The 18,727-nt window shown below is 42.1% G+C and overlaps 1 protein-coding gene across 1 annotated transcript in view; it reads left to right on the top strand.

Annotated features, from left to right (window-relative positions):
* The window catches only part of CTNNA1 (catenin alpha 1), a 118,698-nt gene that overhangs the window by 69,668 nt on the left and 30,303 nt on the right, over nt 1-18,727 (top strand). Inside the window, exons 8-10 of the mRNA XM_086471074.1 lie at nt 451-531; nt 1,383-1,535; nt 15,288-15,380. Coding sequence (XP_086327200.1) covers nt 451-531; nt 1,383-1,535; nt 15,288-15,380 — 327 coding nt within the window. The remainder of the gene's footprint in view (nt 1-450; nt 532-1,382; nt 1,536-15,287; nt 15,381-18,727) is intronic.

Raw genomic sequence — 18,727 nt, 5'->3', positions numbered from 1 at the left:
CTTGGGTGATCTCGACAGCTGAGGCTGTAGAAGACGGAGGGTTGAAGTGGGGCCACTCTGGGCTCCACGCAGCGCCAGCTGTGGGGTGGCTGGCAGAGCTGGCCGAAGGAGAGATCTGAAACTCGGGGCTTCAGGGTGGGCTCTGGCTGATTAGGAGCAAAAAGATGTCTAGATTTATAAAACCATTCTTTTCTTCCGAAAGCAAGCTGAAGAGTGTTAAAGGTAAAATCTTTAGGTGTCAGATGTTACTGTACTGCCCAAACCAGCCAGGAAGAGAGTGCTTTATCAGGGACGTGGAGACTTTTTTCTTCTAGGGTGCATAACCACTTAAAAAAACAAACAAACAAACAAAAAAACCCAAAACGGCTGACAATGTACTTGAAATGCATAATACTGGTTTTACTTCGAGACCCTGAATACCTGTTTACCTCTTTGCTTCTCGTTTTTCAGGCTGGACGTAAAGAAAGAAGTGATGCACTGAACTCTGCGATTGATAAAATGACCAAAAAGACCCGAGACTTGCGTAGACAGGTAATTAATATAGGAGGTTAGGTAATTAATATAGGAGGTTGATACTTGTTGAGACAAAGGAGTGCATTTCTGCCTGTTTGCCCTCCTGGAAATATGTTCTCTGCTGATTTATTTCTAGAGGGCGGTGGGCTTGCCTGCTTGTAATTAGTGAATTCAAAGCGAGGAGGTTCCAGTGCCTGGTTCACAGGGAAGCATGGGGTGCAAATGTAATCCCCTGTTCACTGCGTAATAAAGACATTAGATTCTTAATCATCCTTGTGGCAAGGGAGATCTTAACAAAAAAACAAACAAAAAACCTCAAACAAACAACCAAACAAAAAACAACCCCCCAAACCCTCCAACTTTATGGATTTTGAACATAATCAGGCCTGTTTTATAATTATGGTGGTATTCATCTCAGAGAGCCTGTTTTCTTTGAGGACCGTATTTATGTAACATCAATCTTTTGTCTGTTTGGTTTTTAAAGCAACATATTCCCTTTTCAAGTGAACGTGAATATGGATCAAGTTTGAAATGTGTTTTTATGCTAGTAGAAAAATAAGAAAGTGAAATCAGCATGTTGTTTAATCAGCTGAGGGAAAGCAGCAGATATACTCAGACAAAACCAATATGAACTGCTAAATCAATATTTGTGGCCAAACTGGTGACTTGCACTTATATAACTAATCCAGTTTTTTAAGGAGATTTAATTTAAATTGACAAGATATAGACAAGACTTAGTGCAGGGGAAGCCTTGACCACACAAAGGGAAAAGGATCAACGACAAAAGCACTTAAGCTTTATGTATTAATACAGTAAAAGGAAAACAGCAGTGGAACACTGCTGAAAAATACCTCATTCTTTTCTTTTAGCTTCGCAAAGCTGTGATGGACCACGTATCAGACTCTTTTCTGGAAACAAATGTTCCGCTTTTAGTATTGATTGAAGCTGCCAAGAACGGGAACGAAAAAGAAGTTAAAGAATACGCCCAGGTTTTCCGTGAACATGCCAACAAATTGATTGAGGTAAGATGGTACAAATTAAAATTAAATTATCACTAGTTAAATTAAGGCAAGACTAGGCAAACCACATTTTTCAGTTCAGTTGAAATAAATAGCAAATTCTGTAATAAATTTGCCTTTTGATTTTATTTTAATGGATTTAAATGCAATTTAGTGTTTAATTAAAAATGTAAGCTTGTCGGAAAGCAGCAGCTACTGTTAGATAGCCCATGTAGATATCTACAATGTGAGTGTATTATGCTGTTAACTTTACTTGATTTGTTAATTGGAGATGGTGATACGGAGTAAGGGAGACTGTGGCATGACTCTCCTGCCATCCAATTTGACCCATTGCTTGTAGCCTGGAGGTTTTTTCTTTTCAGTAAAATACCAGTGAATATAAACAGGGATTTTATGTGAAGGCTTTTAAAACAAAAACCCACTTAGGCGTGTGTGTGAAGAGCAAACCACGGACAAAAGGAAAACTCGCAATAACAACAAAACTGCTCCCTGCCGCCGCCTTCTAATAAAAACCCAAAGGCTCTCAAACTGATGTTACTCCAGACTAAACTGGTCTGTGGGAAGGTCAGCTTAAATGGGACCAACCTGTCTTCACTAAAATGCATCCAAGATCGTTAGTCTACTATTAAATGTAATAGTTTTTCAACGGGTGGTGTGTTTACAAAGAGCAACCTAAGTTCATACCCCGTGTTCATGGATACGCCTCGGTAACCTTGTCCTCTTGCCTTTGCTTCGCATGAGGGTTTTGCACCTGCTGATGCTAAATGCCAAGGGACAAACATCTCTAGGTATTGTTGAAGAAACATGCCACTAGGAATAAACTTCAAAAACTCCTCCTGTGCACTTCAGTACACTTCGAGGCATCAGCGGGCTCATGTGCTTAACCTCAGCAGTTACCTGGGGACAGACACCGACCGGTTAATGTATTTTTGCTCTCTTGGTATCGCTGTGTTTGATAATTGAGTCCGTGTGTCTCCTAGGCTCATCGGGAATACTTTCAACACAACTTGACAGATTTAAATTACTCAAGAATAAGACTTACTGAACATCAGTAAAAGCAGTTTCTGACTCTTGCTCAATATATTTTTCTCACTTTTTTAAAAGCCTTAAAGGCTCTGAGCATGGTGCGCCACTGCCCCATAGCCTGTGTTGCATTAAGCTAGTCCAGCTCCTCAGAGCTGCTGCCTAAGCAGTGAAAAAATCTTTAGTTCTTTGAAGGTATCAGTTCTTCACTTTTGGCCTGCTGCATTTCAGTGTAAATGCCATCTTCATAGAGTTTTAAAGTTATATTGTAGTGAATTTTAAGTAACTAACATAGTTCAACAAAACAGCAGGTGGAAGACAGTGCTGCTGTGCCCTGCCTTGGCAGCAGGGTACGGCTGTGCCGCGTGCGGTAGCGGGAACACTTTGAAGCAGGTTTTGTGCAAAGCTTTCCTTCTTCATATTGCAAGCCTAATTTATTAAGAAAATTATTTTGGGGGCTTGTTTACAGGAAAAGTTGACTGGCATAACAATAGCAGTGCCTATTCTGACATAGTTCTGCCATCTCTTCAGTGGATGTGTGGTGTCCACCCGTGGAGTTTATCGGCGTAATGGCAAAGGAGTAATTGTGCTGCTCCATCCGTGAGCTTCCATCCCCCCCTTGCTAGGTGAGCCCTCACTCCCTGCTCCTTCAGAATGTGTGCGCCATCTGAAAAGCAGTGGGGGGCTGTCCTCACTGGCGTGTCAGTGCGGTTTTTACTGACCTTACCTTGTGTGCGAAATGCCAAGCTGCAAATGAGTTTTGCAGAACCTCTCTTCAGCCAGTCCGTCTTTCAAGAAAGACTGTTCTCCTGAATGTGTGCATTAAACAATATTTCTGACTGGCATCAGAAGGTTCTGCTAAAGTGATACGCTGCTGCAACAACTTTTTGAAGGCTTGCTTATTGCTTTTGCTGTCTCAAATGTAACCATAGCTATAGAGTAGCATGATCTAGGTGGCTTATAAACCTCTCCCATGAATGTAGATGTATTAATATATACGCTTAGCTTTGACAGAAGGGGAATAGTACTCCCGCAGAGCCCTTGTCTCGAGGGGATAGAGAGCCACTGTGGAGTTGTACGTGATGTCAAATTTACAGCGAAGGAAGGCGGGTCGGGGTGGGTTGCACTTACAGTGCTCGGGGTGTCTCTGCCGCAACGGAGAAGGATGTTTGCAAGTTCCCATGTGATTCTGCTCTCAGGCAGAAAGCTCGACTGCAGGTATCTAGAGAAACCATGAAAGGTGGTGTACGAGCAGAACAGAAGATGTTCCACTTGGTGGGGTGAGAAGTGATTGCTTCCAGCTGTTTTCAGCAGAAGATAAGTGTGCTGGGGAGTTTATCGTAACTACCCTCAGAAATGCTGCTGAGTGACTCAAGACATCAAACGTGACAAAACAGCTGCAGTGCAGAACGGAGCCGTGTTGTGTATCACGCCGTGATTGACAGGCTCCTGTGATTTGGATGTAGAAGAGAACACGTCCTTGCCTGTAACGCGAAGCGGTGGGAAGAGATGCGCAGAAGAGACCTGCTCTGCAGTAGGTAACTCGGAAGATCCCCATCTGAACTAGTGAGAGGTTTACACCTTGGGTTTGGTACCCGTTTGTCCTGTGACCTGGAGGAGTCCCTGCTGCTCTCCTGGTGAACCAGCCACTAGAGGGGACTGTGATATGTGTTTGACAGTGAACTGTTGCAGGTGTGGGCTAGACGGGAGGAGCGGCAGTGCTGGTTCTGCCCTGGGTTAGCGTGGGAGGTTCTTGATCCTGCAGAGCAGGGGTGTTTACAGGCCCTCCAAGTAGCTGTGAAGAGATGCAAGCACATGATTTGGGCAATCTTGTTTTGAAGTGTTCCCTTCCTGGCAGCAGAGCATTGTCTGCTTTGTGGTTCTTAAAGTCGAATTTGACCAGAAGATGCAGTAACCACAAAAACCTGATTTGCCTGCTGGGTCTGTGTCTTCTAGAGAAACCATACCAAAGCCATGTCCCAAAGGGCTTCCATCTGATTCTCATGTAGTAAAACACTAACCCCCGTATCCTGCCTTCTGAAAAGTGAGTAACGGGAAAATAGTAAAATGAGACGTGTCTCAGTTGAACAATACGTTTCAAAGATAGCTTTCAAAATCGCTCTGCACTAACAGTCCATTAACTAGCTAGCGCTCTGCCTGGATTTTGTTAAAGGCTTTTAATTCAGGAATCGGGAAGCCAATTTAAATGCAGCACGCAAGAAGAACAGGAGACACAGCGTTTTGGGAAGCCGGTGTAAGAAAAAGTTAAATTCACTGGTGAACTCTGAAAGTCTTCCTAATTTATGGGTTGTAAAGTGCGTACTTGTGCTCCGGAGGTTTTTATGGTTCCGGGTAAAGTAGCCTTGGCTCCTCAGCCTGTAATGTTACTCTTGAGGAAAGACAGCTTCGCATTGTCATCTTTAGATTTAGTGTTCCTCCCTGGAAGAAACTAGGCCGTCCTGCAACTTGGTGCTCGTTTTTAATGATGTCACTTAGCACCATGCTGACTCTTTGTTCGTCCCAGTCTCTGAAGTGTGCGTGTGCACAAGTTGCCTTTGTGCCACTCCCCGTAGTCACTGCAGTGACGCTTCTGGCTATTCTCTGAAAAGTGGAAAAGCCGTAAATGTTAAGAAGAAACTTTTGCTACACCACAGAAAAACAAAAGTTAGGTTGTCAATTTGTCACTCTTTTATACTGTGCAATTTTAATGGAAAAGTTTTTCAGACCTTAAGAAATTAAGTAGTTAAAAGGTAGACTCTTCTGGTAGCTGTTTGCTTGCTGAAGAATATTTTGGAAAGGGAGAGGATGTACTTCCTTAAAACCAGCAAATAATCCTATCTTGCTCTGGAACCCCTACCCCTGTGTCAAATGTTTTTCCTCAAATTTTATTTTCAAGTCTCTTTCTCAGAGAAACTTTGGTAAGACCAGGGAGGCAGAAGCTCTCAGTGATGTTTCCTGAGCATCATTTTTTTCCCTAATTGCTTTAATTTATCTGAAAAGACTGCTCTGTGTCTTTTTTAATGCACTGGCTTCTATCTTGCATATGGAGAGATGATTTTCTCATCTTCAGTGAAAACCCATGAACAGATGCAGACTGCAAATTTATTTGCTTGGAAAGAATCACATTTGAGCACTTAACTCCATAAGCTATCTGTAGCCTCTCGTGCTGACATTTTCCCCCTTCTGTTGCCCTGTCTAACCCGATGGCCTAGAGTAATTCTTGAGACTTCAGTCTAAAAATACCACTCCAAAAGCCCAAAGCCTTGCACACTGGCAACGCTTTTATTGCAATTTATCCTGATTTGCTTATACTTGCAGCCTATACATTCTTCAGAGAGTCTTAACAGCTGCAGGTTTTTTACATGGGTAAAACATAGCTTGAGTTTAAAATAATAGCTTTTGGACTTCAGACACAGCAAAGGTTTGGAAAAACTGGGGCTTGCCAGTCCTCTGTCATGAGAGAGAACTTACCTGGGCATAGCTAGCGATCTTTGTGGTGAAGGTATGCGCTTAGTGCTTGTGCATCTTGTACGTTTATTAAGAGCGAAGCATGGAACGCAATTAGCCAGCAGATCTAGAAATAAATCTGGTCTCACAAGATTATCCTTTGTGTCTATTAGCCACCTGATTTCCAAAGTTTATAAAACTAGCATCTTTGGAGGTAGGAGTGGACTGGCTTTGCTCATTCTTTGCATCTTCTTTCTTCATGCCTGCCATCAGAGGTGTGAGTGAGTGCTGAAAGACAGGGGCGATGCATCTGGGGTGAAAAGTGCAGACAAGCATAACGCTTGACACCCAAGTCAAATAATGATTTGGAATGTTTTTCTGAACTTTGGGTATCTTAATCTCTCAAAACTCTGCGTTTTCCAGGCTAGGGTCGTTATCAGTCGTTACTGTGGTATCTGAGCATCTATTTTTCCTGTTCAGTAAGCTAATTTACTGGGGGGAAAACCCTCAAGTTTGTCTTCTACTTGCTTTTATTTTTAAGGTAATTGTGTATTAAAAGGGAACGCCCTTGTGCTGTGGTCTGGAGAAGAGAGGCAGAGTTAGTCCAGTTCGAGGCTAACGTGCCATTTTAAGGAGAGCAAAATGTCTCTTCCAAAAAACCAAGCACGTTTTCTGTAATTTGTCTATAGGTAACCGTGACAGCAATTTAAAACAAATGTCTTCAGTAAATGACCAGTATAATTCTAATGTGCCCTCTGGAGTCTGACACTCTTCAAGAACTGATGTGCTTTCCTTCTAAGTTCATTTTATTAGTCAACTAATTTATAAATAAATTAAATTCTACTTGTAGACCATGCTTTCCTTTTTTTCATAATCAGTTAAGTAGGAAAGCCTCAGCAGAAAAGAAGTTGTTCCATTTTCCAACAAAACTGGATATACAAATTTAATACATCATACATAAGTAAAGGCAAGCGACCTTTTAATAGGATAACTTTGGTTCTTGTAAGGGTTTTTTTTTTTTTAGGCCAATCTACTAATGCTACACCAAATTATGTATGAAAGGGTCTGTAGAATGCTGGTAGAGATTAAAAATCATGTTGAAAGAGGAATGAGAGACTTCAGCATAATCTTTCTGTCCAGATTTCGGTGTAAGTGCACATGGGAGAAGCAAGGTAATCATTAATCTGACAGTGAAACTGATGGAGAGATGAAGAGATTGAGGATGAATTTGAACTCTCACATATCTGGACAGTGATCGAGGTGTTCGGAGACATTCTTCTGTTTGAAAATCATCCCGGTTAGCTGCTGCTCCGTGGGAGAGGCATTTCTGCCATACCTTTTCCATAGGGGCAGTCATTATGTTGGATGATTGTCGAGAGTGTGGGGCTTAGTCTTCAAACACTTGGGCCAGGGGAGATGTGAAGGGTGTAGAAGTCGTAGACGAATGAGGTCGGGGTTTGGAAAACTAATGTTCACATCCTTTTACTCCGCTAGAAACAGCCCTGTATTTACTCTGTTTCTTTTTTCCTTTTTCCTTTGGAAATAGGTAGAAGCATTTAGGGAAGGGGAAATCTATAAAAGAGGTCAGGAAGTATAAGCACAGTTACATGTAGGTGCTGTTGACATGATGTCTTCAGAGGCAGGTAAATGCAGTGGAGTCCTGGCCTATTCTGTTTGCCAGATATTTGAGTCTTAATTCCAGCAGCATTTTTGCACAGGTTTTTGGGTACAGCTTTCATAAATGTGGCATAAATGTTTTGATTCTTGATACGTAACTAGAAACCTCGATGCACGTCTGGATTTTCATCATCATGGTCATTAGCAGTATTGGAATATTAGTCATGTAGTGTCATCAAGGAGTTGCTTGAAGTCTGTGCAGAGATTATTCCTCTTCCTATTTTGTTGCCTTCTTCAGGAGCTTGATGTACTTATAATTGCCATTAAACTTACCATGAACAGTTGTCTGAATCACCACAAACTGGTTTAAACAGCATCGAGTTGGAAGCCTTTAGTAAGATCATAATGCAGCGTGCTCCGAGTGATAAGCAAAACGAGATAGCAAAGAATTATGATTTGCGCTTTGATAAACCTAGAGGCTTTTTGGATAAGGATAATTATTCAGCTACTGTCCAAATATCACTACTGGAAACGCTGTTATTTTAAAGAAAAACACTTGTGTTGCTAAGAAGCATCTAAGATGAGGATTCGCTTTGAAAGTTTTAGCTTAAGATCAGATCTGCAGTACATACCAGCGGTGTGATTTCTGTCATGGTAGCTCAGATCGACTTGTGTAACTAATGTGTTTTGTGCTTATAACAACATTTTATCACTTTAGCTTGTTTGTCTGAGGAAGGAATAGTTCCTGTGCCAATAGTTACATCTGCTGCTCCAGCTGCATCTACAAGGGGCACGGTGCCCACGTAGCACACTGGTATTCCTTTACCAGCTCTGCTCTCTGTCAGGTCTAGAGAAAGGGTAATCTATCTACCAGTCAGGAAATAAAGGTATTCCTGTACGGCTAGCGCTTTGCTGCTGTGGATGTGTGTGATGCTCTAGATGCATTAGATCCCTCCAAACACCTCTTCCCCCTCTTGGATTGAGAAACTTTTCCTGTTGGCAAGAGAGAAGCGCTCGCCTTTCTGCACTGGCTGCTCAGTGAATCGACGGAGCCCGGTTCGGTTTGTCACGACGCACAAACGCTGGGTTTGCCCAACTGTGTGGAAAATTTCCTTTCTTTGTGAAACTTTGACAAGATGTGGGGTTGCACTCTGGAGAAAGACGTTTCCTTCAGGCACAGAAGCAGCTCGCCAGTGTTGGACAGAGCTTTCGCAGAACGGCTGTACCTGGAATGGCACCAGGTAGCTGGAGACAGCTCGTTTAGGCTGAGAGCTGGATGCAAAGCTGTGTTCCTTAACTAGATTTTTGTACACACCGATACAGCTTGAAAGGTGCGAGTTTTGAGATTTGATCCCAAAAGAAGGGTGGTTAGCCATGAAAACATTAAGCCATTGCCTCAATGTTATAGGGAGCAGAAAGTACACAACTTGCTGTCTCTGATCCCCTTCCTCTTTCCATCAGTTGCCGGCCTGTTGAACTAAAAAACCCTGAAACTTCTGTTTCTCATTGTCTAAAACTTCTAAATCAAAAATGAAAACATTTTCCTTGCCAGTTTTGTCCCATCTAGATGAAACTTGCCCTCCACGTGTTTATAACCAGAATGGAAATTAAAATTGCTCTCATCTTCTGCATGAGGTTGCAGAGCTCTGGAAATAGCAGTTATCTCAATCTTAGTCCATTGTTCCCCTCACTGCTTTACGCCTGGAGTTTTTCTGTGTGCGACTTGGTTTAGTTAAAGACTTTTACTGTTTTAAGTTAATACATTGGGGTTCTGTTGCCCACAACAAGCTCTCGAGAGGTACCTTCTGCGGAGCTGCAGCCACTTGCAACTACTTAAGTCGTACAAAATCACGGGGTAGTTGGCAGCACGACTCCCACTAACACTTGCTCCGGCGTCCCTGTGGGCTCGAACCAAAGTCCTCCTGCCATCCCTCCGCGCATTAAAGAAGCGAAACTGTTTTGCGTAGCTCATAATTAGCCGTGCTTCTGCAAAACTAACGAGTTTATAGGGTTATAGCTGTAACGCAGACTTCTCCCTCGTGTGGTACCTATTAGGGCTGGATGTTAAAATGTTCATATTTGTCTTGAATATTGAGTGTAGTGTATGAGTGAATTAATAAATGTATGGACTTATTGAATAATAAAAGCCGTTTTTTGAGAGGGATGGAAGTTACGTAAGTGGCACATCTCTTCTGAGAGTCCTCAGTTGCCACTTTGTTTTGCCGGAACAGTTGTTTCTGCCGATAAATTAATTTCATGGGCTTTGACCGTCATGAAGTGAATCTGGACTGTTTTCTTAATAGGGGGGAGGAAGGAAATTAGATGTGCTGTATTTGAGTTTTGTGAGGATATCGGATAGACTTTTCTTTAGCAGGAAAATGTTGAATGGCTGCCTGTCCATTTTTTTGGCTTTTAAACTGGTGATTCTAAGCTGCTTAAAGGTGGGAATTTGCGTTCCCAGAGAAACTGTAAAATGAAAAGCAAAAAATAAAACAAGTAGCTGAAGTTTTGAAGTTTAATCAGAAATTAAAATGCCAGGAACACCTTTGAAAAGCTTTGTTTACATGTTGAACTTCCCAAGGTGTGTGTATAAATGGGTATGGCTTTGTTACTTTTGCATAAGGGTTTGTGAGCATCAGTTGTGAGAGGATAGTGGTTAATGTTAAACTGAAAACCTGCGTTTTTCAATCGTAAGACCGTCTGAAAGCTCCTGCTTCTGCAATGCTATTTTTACAATTGCAGTTTCAAATGAGAGTAGTCAGACTCTTAGAATTCAGTTGGTATATGTCTCCTGCATAGCGATATATAATCCTTATTTATAACAATGCCGTGTGGCAGAGGCAGCTCTGACAATTCTAAATTATGCAGCAGTAAACCCATTACAGAGCCTTCTTTGGCTTACACCGTGGCTGGGTGATTGCATCCAGCGCCCATTTAGGAGAGCCTTGCTGAAGAAGTTGTCCTAAAACACGACCTGTAAACAAGGAGGAAAAACTTGGTGTTGCTTCTCTGAAGTCAATCTAAGCGCGTGAAGCAAAGACTTTAGTGCAAACTTTCAGTGTCAGCCTTTGCAATCCTTGAAAAAGAAGATGTAATGTGTTAGAGATTATCGTTCATTTTTTCTCTTGCATTTTTGTCTCTTATTGACAAAACAATTTGCCAATCCTTTAATAAACAGTTCTGTGTAAAGTAACCCCTCTGCCGAAGCTAGAATGTCAGTGCAAAGAGAAACTTTAGAAAGAATGTAGCTGTAACAGTCTTTCTCGATTATTTCCCACAGTGTAACTTAAGAAGCTTCGTGATGGCCCCAGACTTGTGTAGTTGAGGCTACTATAGACTCTGAACTGCTGGAAGACATGTCTCTGTGTCATTACCTGAACAAATTTCGAAGTAAAAAAAAGAAAGAAAAAATCAAAAAAGTATTTCAGGTGAAAAAGGTAAAAACGGCCTATTGTCAGAGAAGGCAGTTGTCTACTACAGCTGACAACACAAACAGAGGCTGACAAATTGTCAGTAATGGAGGAAAAAACTGCTTTAGAAATGTCAGGATTTTTCCTGATTTAAAACCAATAGGTTCTGAAGAATTAAAATAACTACAATTTGGGATGGAATCACTCCGTGACAGATGGTACAATATCTTTTTTATATTGGGATTACACCTTCCTGCTATTACGTGTGCCTGATTGACCCTTTGTGCTGAGATAGTGCCTGCCTCTAGAAGGGACCAGTGAAGTAATGCCTCCTCCAAAGGCATCATCTCATCTTGCAGTACTCCAGTGTCTTCGTTAATCAGACTTGAGTTTCAAAAACTGATGGGTGTGCGAAACCCACTTTCCGGGTGAGTTTGTCCAGCTTTGAGTTTTACTGGGCGCCGCTTCGTTAGTTCAGTTCGTCAAAGAGCTTGTGTCTGTGCCCTTCTCGCTAGCGTTCGGTGCCTTGTCACTGGGGGTAAATTTCAGCTTATTCATCTAAACATCAGCTGCCTTGGGTCCGTCCTGCCTTTGGGGATATGTGAAGCCATCTCTGGGACACGGTTGTGTACTCTGTGCACCAAGAGAGCTCGATATTGCAGCAAAAAGGTGCTTTTAAATTGGTCTGGCAGTGCTGCAAGAGGTATCTCTGAACCGCATCAGTCTAGTTTCTCTAGTCTGTCTTCATTCCCGATGTATTTTTAACTTTTTTCAAGAGCTTGCTCGTTATGGCTGATTACATTATTTGCGATATTTTTTTTTTTTTGTCTCCTTTGATGCCTGTGCCAGTAGTGCTTATGTAAAGGGGCTTGATGATGTTGAATGGTAAAAATGAACAAATGCAGCGGGAATTCAATTGCTATTTTGCTCTCAAGCACAAGTGTTCTTTCTAAATCAAGTCTGACCATTTACTATGTCAGTCAGCTATGTTGTTGGAGACATGGAGAAACTATTTCATTTCGTTTGATTTAAGGGGAATTTTTGTTTGCTTGAGATGCTCTATTTTACTTGAAAGTTTCAGAAATGTATGATTTCGAAGTGCTCTGCATGCTTGAAGACAAATTTGGCCATAGTTGATCTTCATCTCAGCTGCAAAATCCTATGTATTATGTGTACCTGTCAAATAACTGGCCAGCAGTACCTAGCCTCTCTAAAGGCAGGGAGTTTGAAGTTATCTGTCAAATATTGCACAGGAGTTATTGATGGTAGTTTCTTTTAGGTGTTTTAAAATTAAATTTCGTAATCATACAACCATCCACCTTAGCTGGTACATGTAATTTTAGAACTCATGCTATAAGCACCTGATAATTAATGACAATTTGGGATACTTCACTGTAACGTCGTTTGCAAGCTAATTAATTAGTTGACATAGCTCTTCTTAAATTCCAAATTTTAAGAGGTTTGTGTGTGTTTCCAATAGTTTGACAGAGTCTTCCCACAAATGCAGTAAATGCCGGATTGCTGTGAATTTAGGGCCATGTCCTGCAGTGCTCTGAAGTCATCTCGGCTGCTGCCACATCCCTGCTTCGCTCTGACGTTCAGCAAATAGTTTGCTGGGAAGTTTGTGTGCTAATCTGGCAGAGAAGCTAATCCACCAGAGCGAATAGCTTTCTTTTGGACGAGCACGCTGAAATGAAGTGTTGAGATTTGGAGACGCAGCAGTAGGATGGGATGTGGCAGCCAACAGTTGGATTGTCTTAAACTGCCAAAGACCCTCAGTCAGGGAAGCACACATGCTTCTTTCATAAAGGTTGGCAGTCCCAGTCGGGCAATTTCTAAAGAAGAATTGCCATCAGTGAGGTATTCAGAAGAAAAATGACTGTTCAAAAATGACTGTGCAAAAAAGCAAAATTTCATCGTACCATGGCAGGGACACTCAATTATAAACTTCTTTGCCTCTCTGTATTCAGACAGAGCGGGGTTTCTGTGCGCTTGATTCATCACACTTGGCTTGAGAGAGAGCACAACATCTCCAGATATCGGAGAGGCTGATTTTGTAGTGCTTCAATGTCGCTTTTATTCAGGCCCTACTCAATAGAGCTTTGTGTTCTTCTCACTCCTAGAGATTGTAAGTGCTGCTGTGGAGGCAGAGATGACGTGGAAATATGGACCATAAAAAAATATTGGCAAACTGATGTTTCTCAAAAATATGACCTGTGCTTAAAACAACAGCAAAATCTTTATTTGACTTTTAAATCATGGCATCTCATTGTCTTTTGATTCTTTTGAGCCTCTAAACAAAAGCATAATATACTGCAGCTCGCTGTGAGCTAGGGATTTAAGACAAGGCAAATCTGCAGGAAAAAAAACCCTGCGTTCAAAATAAATTCCCTTTCTGAAAGGGCGTTACAGGGAGTACAGCTGTTTGGTGGTAGCGCCGTGCAGCGAGGAACTGAGCTGGAGACTGCAGCAAATGCGGTGTCAGAAGGCGGGAGAAAAGAGCCCTGGCTAAGCTGGGTGCAAGCTGCCCCACCTTGCAATGAACTGAAGACTTGCTGCACCTCACCTGCTGCAAAGACTAGTGGAAAAGAAATTTGAGGAGTAGGAGACCAACATTGCTGAAAGCCGGCAGTTTTCTGTGCTTGTTGATGCTGCGTAGTCTTTTCTCTCAACCTTAGTTTGTTTTCATCCAAATATATGCTGTTGCATCTGTTTGCTTGGTTGTTCGGTGTTGGAAACACACCTCTCTTCTTGACAGCACGCTTTTTTTGTCCTTTGTAACTCGCTTTGGAACTGGAGGGAGGAAGAAGCTGTGTGCTTTGCAATGGGAACGTGCTTTTGAGTCCCGAAATTAATAATGGGATTGGAAAAACACAGTTCAGGAATGTTGGCGTGTGGCTCACGGTTTGTGGGACAGTAATTTATTCTGTGTGGAACATCTGTCGTAAGGGAATGGCTTGGGGAGAGGGGAAAAGCATGTGATAAGAGTTGGAGATTCTACTTCAGAATGACTTGTATATGAATGCGCAGGATAGTTTAGTTACAGGGAGAATGGAATTTCCCCAGCTTAGAGAAAAGCATATGGAGAAACCTGGTTTGCTGGTGTTACTGAGCATCCGCTGGCTTGCGGTGATGCTTTTACAGCACGTTGACTGAGGGGTTTTGCAGGTCGCTCTGTCTCTGGACGGGCAGTACTCGGTGTTCATCTCAGTTCACTTCGTGCTATTTTTACAGCTTTCTGTGTTCAAATGGCTCAGAATAACATGCTTGTCATTCACCTGTCAACTAAGAAAGGTAACTCACTTCAGACTTCCTTCCCCTGAGAATAGCTCCGATACGGGGAATGTCTTCAATTACCAAAAAACTCTGTGCTGTCCCCTTCCTGCATGCTCTTAAAAGGCAGGTGTTTACAAGAGGTCTTCTGTTTCAAGATGACCTAGTTAAGGATGCTGCTGTGCGGCAGGTCAAGGTTTTGGAGTAAAGTTTCCAGCATCGCAAGATGCTGCTCAGATTTTGGAGAGCTGTGGATGGATCTTCCAGATCACCTGTACCAGCAAATGGTTTCATTTGATGAATCGCAGCATAAACAGAGGGCTGGAGGAGCACCTGCCTGATGCTGCAGCCTTTGACTAGGCAAGAAGGACATCAAGTAGTTCAAGCCAATGCATTCAAATACCAGTGCCCCGTGGCAGCGGTGGGCTCTGTGCAGTGCCGGCAGCACAGCTTGGGCGTTGCAGCACCACTTGTGCCCGCGAATCGCTTGGTGAGCCTCCGGGTTCATTTGGGTTGACACGCGGTAGGATGTAGAAATGTTTCAAGAAAAAGGGAGAGCATCCCGATGCTTACGGACATCAGGATGCTTAATCCTCAGGTGCAGGGGAGCTGGACTGGTTTTTTGACGTGGGTGGTTGCTGCTGTCTCACTTGAGTGGGAATGGGCTTTTTGACGGTCGCTGCAAGCGCTGCCAATGATGGTCTTGTGCGTTTTACTGGAGAGGACTTAACCAAATCCGTGGTAATAATGATCTGTCTGTCTTGTTTGAATGACGATGGTTTTATGATATGAAGTGTTACGATTTTATGGCTAGAGAAGGAACAGATGTCATTAGTGGTTTCAAAATTGGTTAGAACTGAATGAGTGCAGGTGCTTTGTACTTCATGATGGGTTACTGGTCACTGTTGAGGGTGGGTAAAAAGTTCCCTACAGAGGGAATCCACTTCTAACAGTTGTGTGTTGTTTTCTCCCACCTCTGACACAGGTTGCCAACTTGGCCTGTTCCATCTCGAACAACGAAGAAGGTGTGAAATTGGTTCGCATGTCAGCCAGCCAGCTTGAAGCCCTGTGTCCCCAGGTAATAAAGAGCGTAAGAAGATAAGACACACCCTAATAATGGGGCAACTGGTCCTGCTTAGTACATGTTCTGGCCTCTTAGTGACTGTCTGTGGACTTGCTGCAGAACTTCACTTTTTCCTTACTATGTGTAGAGAATGAAATGCAGTGTAGGCATCAAGACTTAAAAACTTTAAATACATGACAAAGTAATTAGTGATACAAATGGGTCTTTTTTACATAATAGCTCTAATTTCGTTTGGCCGGGGCATTCTAGTAACCTGCAAGACGGTAAACGTGAAGCTTCAGTGGTTTACCTGTACACATTCGTGTTGCAGGAAGATGTCTTGTGAAGACACTACCGCTGCTCCTGTGCGTGCTGTAACATCAATTAGAGATACATTATTTTTTGCCTGAGTAGAATATAAATACGCCAAAAAAATCTTCTCGATAGCGTAGGATCAGAGGAAGCTGGCTATGCATGAAAAGTTTGAACCTGGCTGAGACTACCTTTTAATGAATAACTTTTTAATGGAAACAAGGAAATTAAGTTTATGTAAGCAGTAGGCTATCCTCGTCCGTTTTGACAGCCCTGATGTTTTAAATGTCAACAACTAGATACTTGGGTGAACTCCTGAAGACTACAGTGCACTGTCAATTCTTGTAATTTCTGTTTTTTTACAGCAACAGGAAATTCATATTTAAAACATACAAATAAGCTGTTGTTGGTAATGAGGAGCTAATGGAAAATACATACTCAAAAAAATTGGTCAAACGGCATTTTACGAGAGTAAGGTGTATTGTCTCAGGGTCTTGGAATTTGTTCAGTTTTTCCCATATATGTTGGTAGTTTTAAAACCAGCCAAAAGGAAGGGAGGTAGGTGAACCTGTACTCACCTCAGCAGGAGGGGAATTTTGAGGGAACTGGTGAAGGCAGTGTGAGGAGCAGGAGTATTTTATCTTTTCTGTTGAAGTACCAGTGCTATTAAATAGGTGAAGATAGGCACCTGAGCATAAAACATTAAGTACTGTCTGGGAGGCCTTTTGTCATCCTGGGGCGAACTTCTGTGGCTCCCACTCCTGCATCAGACCCTGGGGCCAGTGCATCGGCTGTGCTGCCTGTGAAGTTCTTTGCCTCCCACATCTGGGGCAAGTGGTGTGTATGGCTCGCTAAAACCAAAGGTCAATTTTTACAGTTGGAACAAAACATGTGGAAGAAAAAGCTTTTAAAAATGCATCTTACCTGGTATGAGGGCTTGCTCTTTCCTAAAGTAACCAACTGGGCTGGACATAAATTTTTTTTTGTTGTTATCTCCAAGAATATGGGTGCCTAGTGCATGTTATTCCAAACCAACGTTGATGCTTTTGAAAGTAATAATCTTAATTTTTCTTTTGAATCTAAACGTTTCTGGTAGTTGTCCAAGTCTTTGGGGATGTTTTCCCCTCCCCATTGTTGAAATGATGTGTATTTCAAACTCTTCCAGCTTTGCTTTCCCAATAACTGCTTGTTTAAATAAATCTACTCCTTTATAAAAGGAGCACCATGATGGTCAACATGAAATAATTATCAAACTATAGTCAATAGTCACCAAACTGTAGTCACATGCACTGAAGGGCACTTGTTAGCCTTTGACTTCAGGGATTACGGGTAATACGTTTAACAAATATTGGAAGCTTTGATTATCTATAAATGGACATGGGCTATAACTGATGGATTTTGACTTTACAAAGGTCACGTATCTGAACTGCCAAGCCTGCAGTTTAGATGTTCCACTGCACAGTCTTGCCTTAATTTCAGGATCCTCACCAAGAGGTCAGTAAATGACACTATAGATGTTCATAGCACTTGAAAGTGATTTTTATATTACGTTACGTGCTCTCTGGTTGGTTCTTTAATGCTCTAAGAGTATTTAAACATGTTGTAAACCCTCAGAGATAATTAGGGGCACTTGTCTGAACTGTTTTACAAATGGCATCTGTGTTTTCTCCTAACAATGCAGAAGTTTGGCATATGCCAGTCTAAGTGATGAACCACGCTGTCGTCCTCCTCAACAGCGTTACTGAATGGTCCCCAAGCTTTGGTTATTCTGTATAATCTCTAAATGCTTCTAGATATAAAGAACAGCGTAGTGGGATTTTGTTTCCTTTTTTAGACAATTATCTGTTTATTTTGCAGCTTGTTCCTCATAAGATTCGCAGCAGATTCTTGAATCCCGTTAGGTGGCTGTGCTGAACAAACGGGTGAATTAGGCATAAAATACAGATTAAACCCAACTTTTATTTTTGGCTTAGATGATATTTTTCCAGGAAGATGCTGGATTTGGAATGAGTCAAGTCAATCAGTAATTACAATAGTCTCTGAAACTCAAGTGAATATCTCCATATCACACAGAAATGTGACGTATGAAATTTAATTCAAGGTATTGCTGTGGTTGAAAGGATGAAACTGAAATTTAATGCACTTGAGTCCTAGGTAACCTCTTGAATAGCTTAGCTGAGTAGAGGCCATTCTGGGAGTAGAGAACTCCTGGTTAAAGAATGATTTCTGCAGAAATCAATCTGTAGAGTTAATTATAAAAGCTGTATCTCCAACAGAGCAGTTGCTCGGTCCCTTGCCACAGCTAACCTTTCTGAGCCAGCAGCAGGAGTTAAGAAACACGCAACACTACAGACTGGTTTTGTTGGTATGGAGGAGTTGTCAGTCCTTGCCAGTGTCATCTGTGGGTTCAGATGTTCTTAGGTTTCAAATGTAAATCTTTGAGGGGGAAAAAAAAAAAAAAAGATGCAGAAAATCTTTGATCTGAGAAGTCTTTACAAAAGCAAGCAGTTAAATTTGTTTAGTGTGGCTGTGTTACTGGAAATCAGTTCTTCCTCAGGAGTAACATTATCCTTCCTGTTTGTGGGTCCCCAGCCAGTTAACACAGGAATTAATGGGAAGTTGAAGACTTAATGTGGTATTTAGAGCTCCCTTTTGATGGTGCAGAAGGGACTGTTAGGAAGAGCCGTGCATGCTCTGCAGTAGCCAGCTGGGTGACTGGTGTTAGTCTGGGGTTTACAGGGGAGAAATAAGGCAGCATTAGGGGGTCACTGGTGTTTTTCTTCATGAAGCCTTGACTTACAAGCCTAAATTCTTTGTTTTGAGGATGGGTTGCTGAAAGTCTGTATATTGAAGTGAAACAACTTTGTCCAGCATCTCACAGGAGTTGCCCGCAGTCCTGCAGCTTGCTAAGTGGTGGGGGGAACATGCCAGTCTGTGGTGGGTTAAGATGAAGGAACAGAAGTCCTCCATTGCTACAGTTAAGCAGGTGTTTTGTTTGTGTTTTTTTTTTTAACATTTAAGATGTCTTTCATCATGGAAATGGAAAACTA

The sequence above is a fragment of the Leptosomus discolor genome, chromosome 10, assembly GCF_034619465.1.
Source record: "Leptosomus discolor isolate bLepDis1 chromosome 10, bLepDis1.hap2, whole genome shotgun sequence".
Taxonomy (NCBI): domain Eukaryota; kingdom Metazoa; phylum Chordata; class Aves; order Leptosomiformes; family Leptosomidae; genus Leptosomus; species Leptosomus discolor.
This window is presented reverse-complemented; position numbering and strand designations above follow the sequence as displayed.